This window comes from Alligator sinensis, unplaced genomic scaffold (genome assembly GCF_000455745.1).
Source record: "Alligator sinensis unplaced genomic scaffold, ASM45574v1 scaffold1216_1, whole genome shotgun sequence".
NCBI classification, from domain to species: Eukaryota; Metazoa; Chordata; order Crocodylia; family Alligatoridae; genus Alligator; species Alligator sinensis.
The window spans coordinates 827,580-839,086 of NW_005842018.1; the positions used below are offsets into that span (position 1 = coordinate 827,580).

The window sequence follows — 11,507 nt, forward strand, 5'->3', positions numbered from 1 at the left end:
GCCATGGGGCTCTCTAGCCTGGAAAAGCGCAGGCTCAGGGGTGATCTGATGGCCACCTACAAGTTTATCAGGGGTGACCACCAGCATCTGGGGGAACGTTTGTTCACCAGAGCGCCCCAAGGGATGACGAGGTCGAACGGTCATAAACTACTACAAGACCGTTTCAGGCTGGACATAAGGAAGAATTTCTTTACTGTCCGAGCCCCCAAGGTCTGGAACAGCCTGCCACCGGAGGTGGTTCAAGCGCCTACATTGAACACCTTCAAGAGCAAACTGGATGCTCATCTTGCTGGGATCCTATGAACCCAGCTGACTTCCTGCCCTTTGGGCAGGGGGCTGGACTCGATGATCTTCCGAGGTCCCTTCCAGCCCTGATGTCTATGAAATCTATGAAAGTGATATCTCTATTTTATAGCTAAATAGGTGTGATCAATTTAAATACTCAATTGATAAGTTAGAGTGCATATAATTTTCTTTAAAATCCAATTGCATTTAAATAGATTAATATCTATCTATCTATTCTCCTTACAAAACAAGCCTGATATACATATATCTATAGATAGATATAGATATCTATCTATCTATATATGCAATATCTAAAATGTAGATATACCTATTCTACTATATAAATAAAAACAAATCTAATATAGATCCATAAGGGCTGAAAGGAACTTTGAGAGCGCTAAGATCTCAACACGATTCTTAATTTGAACTTATACACACACATGTTCTAATGTAGTAATTGGGATATATATTCATCTTTATACATAGACTTTTTATAAGATGAATATATATGCCAATTCTTAAATTTTGAACACACACATATACATATATACACATATATACACACATATATACACATACACACACATATATATACACACACACACACACATATACACACATATATATATACACATATATACACATACATACACATATGCTCAAATTGTGAAATCGCAAGAGGAATTCCTGCAGCAGCTCCTCTAAGCAAACACTGTATCATTCAAAGCATTAATCCAGGGCAGTCACAGCAACTGATAGATCATGTGCAGTGGAGATTCATTGGAAGCTGAAGCCATAGGTACTTTGGGTTTCTCAGTGCTCAGGGCTCCTCGACTCAGTGTTTGCATCTGGGCTGAAAACAAGCAGAGCTGCATTACTGGAGGTGAGAGGCTGCCAGACCAGCCAGCCTGTATTTCCCCCCCTGACCCACAACCGAGGAGTTGTGGTCACAGCTCCCAGGGGCTTTACTCCTGCCATTGGGCCTGGCCACATTAAAGGACTAGTGCCCATTACCTCAGAGTCACCACTCGGAGCCAGCAACCCATTCAGCCAGGTCTCACACCTGGGGGGAACTTTGGCAACACTACACAGTGGCTCACAATGACCACCAGCCTCCCATTGTGGCTCCTCTACTTTCTCTTGTCCACCTGCAGCTGCTCAGAGAAGGGGAGCCTCATCTATAACTGTAGCACGCACAAAAGGGTGGAAAACTGAGGTGGGGGGTGGGGATAGAAAGACCATGAAGTCTCTATTGCCCATGTACTCCCCTGAAATTTTCCCTAGAAGAGGGGTTTGGGAGGAGTCAGTGCACTGGACCAGGGCACCAATTGACTTCTGATGACGAGACACCCATGCCCTGCCTGAGAGTGCCACCTCAGTTAATCACATGCCAGGCGGGTATGAGCAAATACTTCCAGATGCGGGAGCTGGTGGAGCCTAATGGGCATTGCTTGTGTCCCACTCAACTCACCTATGCAGGAAGACTCACTACGTGTACCACAGCAGCAGCAGGATGGCAGGGAGACAGTGCACGGCTCCCAGCAGTGTGACAGCAAGCCCGTTCCCTGCGAAACAGCAAGCCAGGTGAAGAGAGACAGCCTCTCCTCTGTCTCCCTCACCCAAGCAGGAGCAGCTCCAGCACCACCTCCAGCTTCTTATTAATTTCTGCATAGACTGTGGCACATTCACTTATACAAAACTCAAAAAGGCTGGAACAGAGGTGGGCTGGAGAGAAAATGCCATAGAAGATGTTGAACCCCCAGCACTGGGGCCTGTCGTGGGAGGGGGTCAGGTGCGAGGACGCATTCAGGGGGAGGTTCCTCTTAAGCCCAGAAGTGGATCCAGCTCAGACACTCCAGCCTCTTCCACTGGCCCAGCCGCATGCCTGGGACCCAGGGCACTTTTGTGGCTGGTTGAGGCGTTTCCAGATCTCCCCAGTCCAGGCCTGCTCTCAGACACCCCCAGCCGGCACCTAATGGCTGCATGGGATTCCAGTGGGGACAGAAGTATTCTGGTGTTTCCTTCCACAGGGGCTATTTTATCTGTTCTGGGGAAACCGATGAGCCCATTTCAAAGGCCTCAGTTTTGTTGTGGGGAAAATGCAGGTGGCTTCACTTCTGAGCCTGCTCAAGGTCACCCAGAAGGGAAGTTACAGAGCTAGGAACTAGAGCCAGGTCCTGAGCCTGCGTTTGGCACTCCTGCCAACAGCCAACGTGGCAGATGGGAAATACTGTGCTGTTACCAAAGAACCCCAAGTGTATGAGCTGGGTGCTCTAGTTGGCTTTGCGGTAGAGAAGGTGACCTGTACCTGTGGGCGATGGGTGAGGTATTAAAGGGAGGCAGAGCAGGGTGGCTTGGTGACAGAGAAGTAAATGGGGAGTGGAGAGCTGCCAAAGGCTAGAGGAGGCTCCAAAAAAGGTCCTTGACCCCTTTGTTAGCACATTAGGGTTACAGAGCGCGTCCCTACATGCAGGGCGTACATTTGCCGTGGCACAAATGGCAGCACACCTCTGCACGTGTGCTTTGGAGTGCGCCAAGTTTTCCTGGGTGGGAAGAAGATGGGGTCAGCACCTGTGCTGGCCCAAGCAGAATTACCTGGAGTCCTGGGGGCCTGCCAGGGCAGCAGTGGCACTGATCTGGCCGCAGGGAGCTTAGCCAGCAGCCAGCACATGGCTCTGGGCAGCCAGGTTCCATTTTTGGTGGTGCACGCTGCTGCCACATGTCCTGTGCTGCTTTTTTGCAGTGGTTTTTTTGCCATTGAGATCTCCCAGTGTAAAATGTTGGTACTGCACTGAAGATTAGCAGTGTGGCGAATAGCTGCACATGTACTGAGGTACTGCAAACAGCACTTGTGCATTCATCTCAACATGCCCACAAACTCCAGCAACCAGATTGCATGCTGCACCCAAATCACAGGGTGGGAATTAGAGGGGCCTGCCAGAGAGGCATTGTAGTGCCTACAGTTTGGGAGGGCTGCTGTCTCCCTCTAGGAATGGCTCCAGGTCTTCCCCCTCCCCCCAGACTTCCTGCCACAGGAGGCCTCCTGGGAACACGAGGACATGGTCAGAGTGTGCTTGGCTCTGCTCTTCTTGCCCAGGGGGAAAAAAAAAAACAACCCAGGGGGTGAGGAGGTAGTGCTGCTGTAGGAAAGAGAAGGTCACCAGGCAGGCCTCAAACACCTGGGAACACACAGACCCAAATGTAGCCAGGCCAACACACCACCCTACTGAATGGCCCATTGTGTTGGGCCAAGGGGTCTTTAAGCACCACCTTTCCCCCGTCCCTGCACCCAACAGATTGATATAACCAATGAGGAGCAGAAGGGGCTGCCTTTTCATGACCCCACAGGAGGCCAGGCTGCCCGCTTCAGAAAGAACTAGTGACCAGGAGAGGAAGAAAGCCCTAGCTGAAGAAGGTGTCTCCCCAAAAGCAGCTCAGAGAACTGCAGAGAGGCCCCTGCAGGAGTCTCTGCTGCAGCCTTTTGGGGGTGCGGGTGAGAAAGCACAGCTCAGCTCTCAGGCCCCACCGGTATGTGTCCAAAGAGGAACAGCACAATGCCTGCAGAGGTCTGCTTCATGTGGAGACCAAGGCAAGGAGCAGAAAAGTCTGGGATGCAGTTTGCCTGCTGCTTCTCTGCGCAGAGAAGTCCCAAGGCCAAGGGTTGCTGCATTCTGTACCCTAATGACAGCATGGATTAGAGGGGAGAATGACTGTCCTACCTGTCACTTGGAGGAACATTGTGTGAACAGTGAGCTGGGTGTTGGCCCAGAGAACAGCATTGCAGGAGTAATTCCCGGTGTCAGCTAGGTTGACTCTCTGCAGTAGGAGGGAGGCGTTGCCCTTTGAAAATTTGTTTGGGAAGAGCTGGGTCCTGCCCCTAAACCTCTCGTCTTGATGCTCTAGCTGTCTGCTGCCATGGTAGAAGCTGCACACGATGGTGTCAGGACGCTCCCAGTTGATAGTGACGTCCAAAAGATTGAAGCCGCCTTGGTGTTGCACATTGCAGGGCAGGAGCACATCTGTGCCAGCATCTGCCAGGATCATGGTGGATCCTGGAGGAGAGAAAGTCACCACTGTCATTTTAACCTGGATTTGCTTCTCCTAATGCACCACCTTTTCCTCTAACATATAAAGGACTGTGACTGATCAAGATCTTACCGTGGATTCACTTTGGGAGGAACACTGACAATTGCCTTTTGGTAAACAGCTGGACAGAGTGACACTCCAGTGGGTTTTGGTCAGATATGTTTATGTTTCATTTGCTTTGAAGTATCTGGTCCTAACTGCACTGGTGATTTAATAGTCTGTCCTCTGCTTGAAAAAGGGGCAGGGTCGAAACTTACTTTGGTCTTCACATGCCTCTGTCCCATGCTGAGATTACTGTAAAGTCGGGAAGTTTAGAAAGCCTTCTGCCCATGCTGTGCACTCACCTACACTTTGGATGTTATCAGTGTCACAATTTTCCCTAGACCAGGGGTTTCTCCTGTTTCAGGGATCCCCAAGTCAGCTACAAACTAGGGGCATGGAATAGGTACCTAACAGTTCTAGGGAAAATGCTGCCATAGCCGAGATGGCAACCCCGGGTTAAACACACTGCTAAGTATGACTGCAAGGTGCTCAGTAAAAACTGTCCTGCCCACCTGTGTTTCTAGGACACGGTTGTGGGGTTGGACCAGGAAAGCTTCCCAACCAGATCCAACTGTGAAACTGTGCGCAGTTAATTGAAAACAGGATGTCAGACACAAATACTTGTACCACTGTGTCACTTAAAATCTTACTACCACATTACTGCTGTGATCTTTACTCTGAGAAAGTTAAGGTAAAACAGTGATCAAATAGCCACGGCCAAATGATTCCTTTGCATAAATAAACACTGCCAGCTTTTGTGCCACCTCTCAAGCAGGTGAGAAAGCCTTTTGTGAGGGGCAAGGATACTTAAGGGGATCTCTCTTACTCTCTCCCAACTATGCAATTGGTCAGATTTGACAAGCTTTGTAATGCAAGACATGAAAAGGACCGTCTTGCATTTGAAAGCTCGTCTAGCTCTTTCCCAACTCTGCTGTTGGTCCAATAGGAGACATCACCCTGAGAAATTCTTGCCTCTTGCATAATTCCTGGAACATCTTGGCTACGGTCTCCTTAACACTACCTAACCCCCCTGCAAGTCAAGTCTCGGATGTCTCAAGTGATGTTAAAATTCTACAAAGGATATCAAGGGTATCGTTCTCCATTATATGCATAGCTTTTAGCATCATTGGTTTTATGCAACTATTGTACTATGTTAAAAATCGGTCACTTGTGTGTCTCAGAGCATTGCAGGGATGCGGTGTCAAGGCACACCAAGCCAGCTGTTTTTAAATCAGGGAACTGATAAATTCAGAAAAGCGATGGAGGGTGCCTCGAGTCTGAAGAGGTAGAGAAGCACTGGCAGGGAGACTGGGGGCAAGCAGGGGTTTTTGCCCCCCTTTAATTTTCTGTGAGGATTCTAAGAAGAAGCCTTTGCTTATAGACCAACACGGCTACGACCGACACTCTTTGCTTTGGACTTGAGCTTTGCAAGAAAGAGGAATAACTCCACTCACCCCTCAGGGCAGGGAGGCAGGAAATGACAGTCACAGCCAGCACAGCTCTCACGGACATTTTCACTTTGAGGTCACTTTCGTTCCAACCAGCGACTTCACGTCCAACCTACCAGATCCAACCTGTTAGAGAAGGAAAAGCTCTGTGAGTGCCACAAAGCCCGTCACTCACAGGGCCGAGGTTTTGTCCCGGTGCTCAGACCTTCATCTGAGCAGGCAGGAAGCGCCAGTTCCAATAGCACCACACAGTCCCAGTCGGGAGGTGCTGGCGCTCTGCAACCCAACCATGACAACTTCTGCCCTGAAAACCGGCTGTGCTCAGGTACGTGACAAGGAGGAGGGAGCACAACCACCACAGTGCTGAACCAGGGCTTGTTGCACCCGTGCTTTTGGCTGGGAGCAGCAGCGCGAAGTAGGGGTCGTCTATGCGAGGGCCCTCGGCTTCGGCTTTGCAGGAGTTGTTGTGGGTAGAGCCTCTCTGGCAAGGTTGCTAACTCAAGAAGTTGTTTTTTTAATGACAATCTGCGTATTTGCCCCAGACAGGGTGCTTTTTGTGGGGCCTCTGCACTGCAGCCAGGCAAGTAGGCCAGCAATGCTCAATCCCTAAAAGTGGGACAGAGGGAGCCTGCCCCTTGGTCGCAGGGCTGCTCTTCAGGAGCTCTTGTAGCACTCGGCACTAAACTGGCCTCAGGCTGTGTGTAGCACTCATCCGTGCAACTTCCCGGACGCCTGTTCCTGTATTCCTGCCCATGCACCCAGTCCCTGAGCTTCGAAACCCGGTTTGATCTCAGCTCCTCTCCTCGCATCCATTTCTGGTCACCCTGTGAACCCTGGTTTGACCTCAGCCTGTTCCCTGACCTCTGCTCCTGGTAATCCCTCTGGCTTGTCACATGAGCCCGTTTTGATCTTGGCTTGCCCTCCTGACTACACCCTGGCTCTAACCACTAGACCTAATGCCTCTGTGGACCCCGACACATTTTTACTGGCATTTATTTATTTATTTTCATTAAAAAGTCTTGGGTTGGCAGCACAGTGTGACTGCAGCAATGATTTCATACCCTGTGGCTTCTGGCTCTAGGGGTCCCCTACTTACCTGCTCACCCCAAAACCCTCAACTGCATCTCACACCATGATGCTCCCACCCTGCCAGCCCATCCTCCAGCCTGCCCCATTCCCTGGGGCATTACAGGCACGTGAGTACGTGTGCCCCGACCTGTGCTGTCTGCGCTCTGACAGCCAGGCACAATTCAATCTTCACCAATAGCCTGGGCCAGGAGCACTCAGTCTACAGCCCCTGGAGCCACAGGTGCAGAGGTGGACTCATGGGTGACTGGTGCTTCCCAGATTGCCAACCAGGTGGGGGGGGGGGGGCCCCCCCCCCCAGCCGATGGAAGTGCACTTACGCCAGCACTTCTGGTTTCGTGGCTGGCACTTCCAGGGGGTGCACGGCTGATCTCACAGGGTGCACGTGTACCTACACCCCCCCACTACATGTCACCAGTGGGTGGATTAATATACCAGCCAGTGGGGCCTGGGTCCAGGGGCCCGTGGGTGCCTGCCCCCCCCCCCCCCCCTGCCATGCCTGGGTTTCCTTGGAAAGGGCAGGGTTCCCCTTGCAGTAGGCAGCAGTCCACCCTGCAAAGGGATCCTGCCCAGGCACGGCCAGGAGCACGGCCAGGCATCGCTCTGCAAGCAAGTCTGGTGGCGGGCCGGGGGCAGACTGAAGCCCCAAGGGCGAAGGAGGGAGCTAGATGGAGCAGGTCCCCAACCCCGCGAGCGCCGCCCTGTGCCCTGCTCCCCGCTGCCTCTTGGCGGAGCCTTGGCGTCGGAGGAGGCCCGTCCCCGGAGGTGGGGGAGGAAAGTCCTGCAGACACGGCTGTGGCACGGAGCGAGGAGCAGAAAGCCCTCGTCCCGCAGCGCCCGGAGGGGGACCCGCTGCCCTGCCCTGCCCTGCCCCGCCCCGGGCCGTCTCCCCCTTCCCCGGCCCCGGCCCCGGCCCCGGCCCGCACTCACCAGCCACCGCCACGCGATGCCGGGATACACAGCCAGCCCAGGGCTTTTCTCCAGGGGACTTTTTGCACTTTGGCGCCTGGGTCCTGCGCCGAGCACCGGGCCCTGGGAGCGAGCGCAGGCTGCAGCAGGAGAGGCCCGTGACTGTGAGCAACCGGGGAAGATGCAGAAGGATGCCAGAGCCGCCCCGAAGGTGGTGTTTAAAGACTCCTTGGATTTGGTTGTTTTGTTTTGTTTGGGAAATCTCTCTCTATACAAGCAGTTCTTGACTTACAACCTTTCGCACTTACCGCGTTTCTGAATTGACCCCGTTTCACCTGTATGACGTCAGTTTCGACGTACAACGCTTGCTCCGATGCGACGCCACGCCAGCGAACAAGTTCTCCGTGTCACCCATCCCACAGATTTCATAATTAGGGCTGGAAGGGACCTCGCAAGATCTCCCTGGAGAACATCTGTCCAAACTTCCTCCGACACTTTCTTTAAGAAAGCAGACGGGACTCCAGAAAAAAACCCTGCAGCCGAGACTCCTGAGAAGACTCCAGCCAAGAGCCCTTCAAAAAGTCCAGCAAAGTCACCTCAAAAAAGTCCTTCCAAATCAATACGATTGCTATTTACAATATAAATACATTCATGTAGCTATATCACTCATCTATAATTGATCGAGTACAAAATTCTGGGGTATTTTTGGTGAAAATAGGGTATTTATTGGGCCCTGCTTCTGGAACCAATCCCTCATTATTAACATTGTTTCTTATGAGAGAATCGGTTCTGAGTTACATTTCAATTTAAGACCCAATTGTGTTGTAAGTTGGAGGACTGCCTGTATCTCTATAGATAGCTATGTATCTTCCCCTCCAACATTGCCAAGTGACCCCTGTGGTTCATTTGGCAGCTCAAAGCACGCTAAAAGCCCATTGCAGTTCTCACCGCACTCCCGTGCACCCATCCCTATACCCGTGCCCCAACTGCGCTCCTCAGAGGGCCTCATCCTGAAAAAGTCTATGCCAGACCCCTCTCCATCAGATGAGGTCTGCCAGTTCTTTCCCATCGTCCTCTTCTGTCTTCCTGTAACACCAGTCCATTTCACTCAGTCCCATTTTAATATAGTCTTCGACTGTCTGTTTGTGAGCAGGTTCCTGGTTTTCCACAGTGCAGACCTGAAGCAGGAGATGAACTGGTCGAAGCGCGCTGTCGGGGCCTCTTGCCGTCTGGGAGTGCTTGCAACCTGTGTCACCCAGATAAAGGCACTACACACCAGCGTGAGCAGCAACGTCCCTGATAGCCCCAATTGCAGTCGAGTCGGGCATCAGGCAGGGCTGCCTGCTCTCCCCAATCCTGTTTATTTGTGTAATGGTACCATTAGCACAACGACTGGGACAGGACCCCCGGGTAAGGGGAGTGGAAATCCCTGGGAGGAATGAGGAGGAGGCCAAAGTCCTCACATATATGCCTGACCTGAACATCATATGAAGGGACGAAGGGTCGGTGGAAAGACCACTACAATACACCCAGGTATAGACAGAGCAGCAGCAGGGGCCATGCTCAACATGAACAAAAGCACCTGCCTAGTACTGGGTAAGCTTGAGGACCCGTCGCCCCTGGGGGTTTCCAGCTTTGTTAAGTATTTTGCAGGGCAGTTGCTGTGACAGTGGCAAGTGCGCACAATGACTAATGGGAGCCCGTGTTTCAAGATCCCTTGGCCCAAAGCATTGGACCATTAAATAGGGTGCAGTGCAGCCTGGCTGCATTTGGGCTCCTGTGTTCCCAGATGTCTGAGGCCTGCCTGGCGACCTTCTCTTCCCTACAGCAGCCCCCCAGGCAAGAAGAGCAGAGCCCAGCTCGCTCTGGTCAGGCCTTCATGAGTCTGGGGGTAGGGTGATGACCTGGAGCTGTTCCTAGAGGGAAATGGCAGCAGTCCTAAACTGCAGCCACTCTGCAATGCCTCCCTGGCAGGCTCCTCCATTCTCCGCCCTGTGCTTTGGGTGCAGGGAGCAGGCTGGTTGCTGGAGTCTGTGGGTGTGTTCAGATGAACGGGTATGTTCAGTTTGTGGCATAGAGAGTACAAATGTTTTGCCCTTTATTAAAGAGTGGGTGATCCCCTGCTCTTCCTGCCCACGTGAGCATGGGAGAGAGGGGGGAGGTTTTGTTTCTCATTTCTGGATTCCAGGTGTCCAGGTGACACAGGAGTCCAAGAGCCCCAGATGGCAGGAAGCTATCCAGAAACTGCTAAGAAAGGCATGAGTGTTGGAGGAGCAGCCAGAGGTGGAGCGGACAGAGCAAAGAGGAAGGGGTTCCCTGTGGATTTCAAGGTGACCAGAGGGTAACACCAGCAGCTTTTTGTTCTCCAAACACTAGCCGCATGGGGCAGCCCTGTGGTTGGGGGCGGATGACATTAGGGCTACTGGGGTCACAATCTTGCTGAAAGGAGACACTGCACCCTGTGCAGCAAAGAGAAATAGTTGCAGGCAGGCTGCTGCAAGCCACCATGCAAGCAAATGGAACAATTTCTGAGGTGCTGTGCATGTACACACTAGCCAAAGCAAAGACAAGGTGCAAGTTCCTAGAAAACATGCCTCTAACAATGCTGGCCGGTAATCATCACAGGTGACTTCAGCTGTGTCATCAGTGAGGCAAACAGAGTCAGTAGCACCCAGTGGGTAGGCATAGACACCTCCTCCAGGCTACTGAAACAGCTGATCGAGGACCACAGCCTAGTAGACACTGGGAAAGGAGACCAAGACCCCAGAGGGAACTTCATCCGAGTGGACCCGGCAGGGGGAACCAAGGTGCAGATAGACTTTGTCCTCATCCCCAAGGGGTGGAAGGCCACTCCATGCCTGTCTGTTTCTTGGACTGCTGCCTCCTCACTATCCAGGCAGAAATGGAAGGACAGCTGGAAAGGGGCAGAGGGGTGTGTTAGCTAAACACCAGTCTGTTGGAAGATGAAAAGACCCAGAGCATTTTCAGAGAGCACTATGCAGGCTGGAGGACCCTCGAGGTCCTGTACCCAAATCAGTCAGAGTGGTGGGCCAGCGTCAAAGACAGGACCAAAGGCTTCTTCCAGCAGGCTGGCAAGCAGTGAGCTTTATTCCACAAAAGGCAGCATGAGCACCTGACCCGTTAAGTTACAGAACCTGCACAGGCAGGCGGCAGCATGCTGGGATACAAGGGAGGACATGCGGGAGGTAAAGACCCAGATTGGTGCCTGGCATCGGGAGGCCAGGAAAAAGATCTTTTAGGCTAGGGCACCCTGGGACATTCTCCAGCTGGAACAGAAGACAAAAGCGAGCGGTGCTGAACCTGGACTTGGAAAAAGCCTATGACTGAGTGTCACACCGGTTTCTCTTTGAGACACTGAAGTGCATGGGTGTCCCTCTAACCTTCACCGGCTGGATAAGGATGCTGTACATGGATGTTAGCAGCGAGATGCTGGTCAATGGGCTCTTGAGCATGTGGATCGCAATAGTCGGGGGTCTGCCAGGGCTGCCCGCTCTCCCCAATCCTTTTCATCTGTGTCATAGATTCACAGATTCATAGATGTTAGGGTTGGAAGGGACCTCAATAGATCATCGAGTCCGACCCCCTGCATAGGCAGGAAAGAGTGCTGGGTTTAGATGACCCCAGCTAGAT

At 52.2% G+C, this 11,507-nt stretch overlaps 1 protein-coding gene across 4 annotated transcripts; it reads right to left on the minus strand.

Annotated features, from left to right (window-relative positions):
• Nucleotides 1-363: 363 nt before the first annotated feature.
• LOC102368861 (CD276 antigen-like) lies at nucleotides 364-8,176 on the minus strand. 4 transcript variants are annotated; one of them, XM_025202310.1, is made up of 5 exons: nucleotides 7,878-7,904; nucleotides 5,868-5,987; nucleotides 4,005-4,337; nucleotides 1,757-1,850; nucleotides 364-1,138 (listed from the first exon to the last, which is right to left on the minus strand). In XM_025202310.1, exons 2-4 carry the CDS (start codon nucleotides 5,923-5,925, stop codon nucleotides 1,774-1,776), a joined length of 468 nt encoding a protein of 155 aa, XP_025058095.1. In that variant the 5' UTR covers nucleotides 5,926-5,987; nucleotides 7,878-7,904; the 3' UTR covers nucleotides 364-1,138; nucleotides 1,757-1,773. The 4 variants fall into 4 exon arrangements, with proteins under 4 accessions (XP_025058095.1, XP_025058094.1, XP_025058093.1 ...); XM_025202311.1 differs by having other exon boundaries at nucleotides 1,056-1,154; XM_025202309.1 differs by lacking the exons at nucleotides 1,757-1,850; nucleotides 7,878-7,904 and adding an exon at nucleotides 8,165-8,176.
• Nucleotides 8,177-11,507: the final 3,331 nt, after the last annotated feature.

Bases quoted from the DNA above. Each gene is read 5' to 3' on its own strand.
- LOC102368861 (XM_025202309.1), bottom strand. From the start codon at position 5,925: ATGTCCGTGAGAGCTGTGCTGGCTGTGACTGTCATTTCCTGCCTCCCT. The intron at 4,338-5,867 runs GTGAGTGGAGTT...TCTCTCCTCCAG, and splicing joins CTGCCTCCCTGCCCTGAGGG to GATCCACCATGATCCTGGCA. The intron at 1,139-4,004 runs GTAGGACAGTCA...GCTTGTTTTCAG, and splicing joins AATGTTCCTCCAAGTGACAG to CCCAGATGCAAACACTGAGT.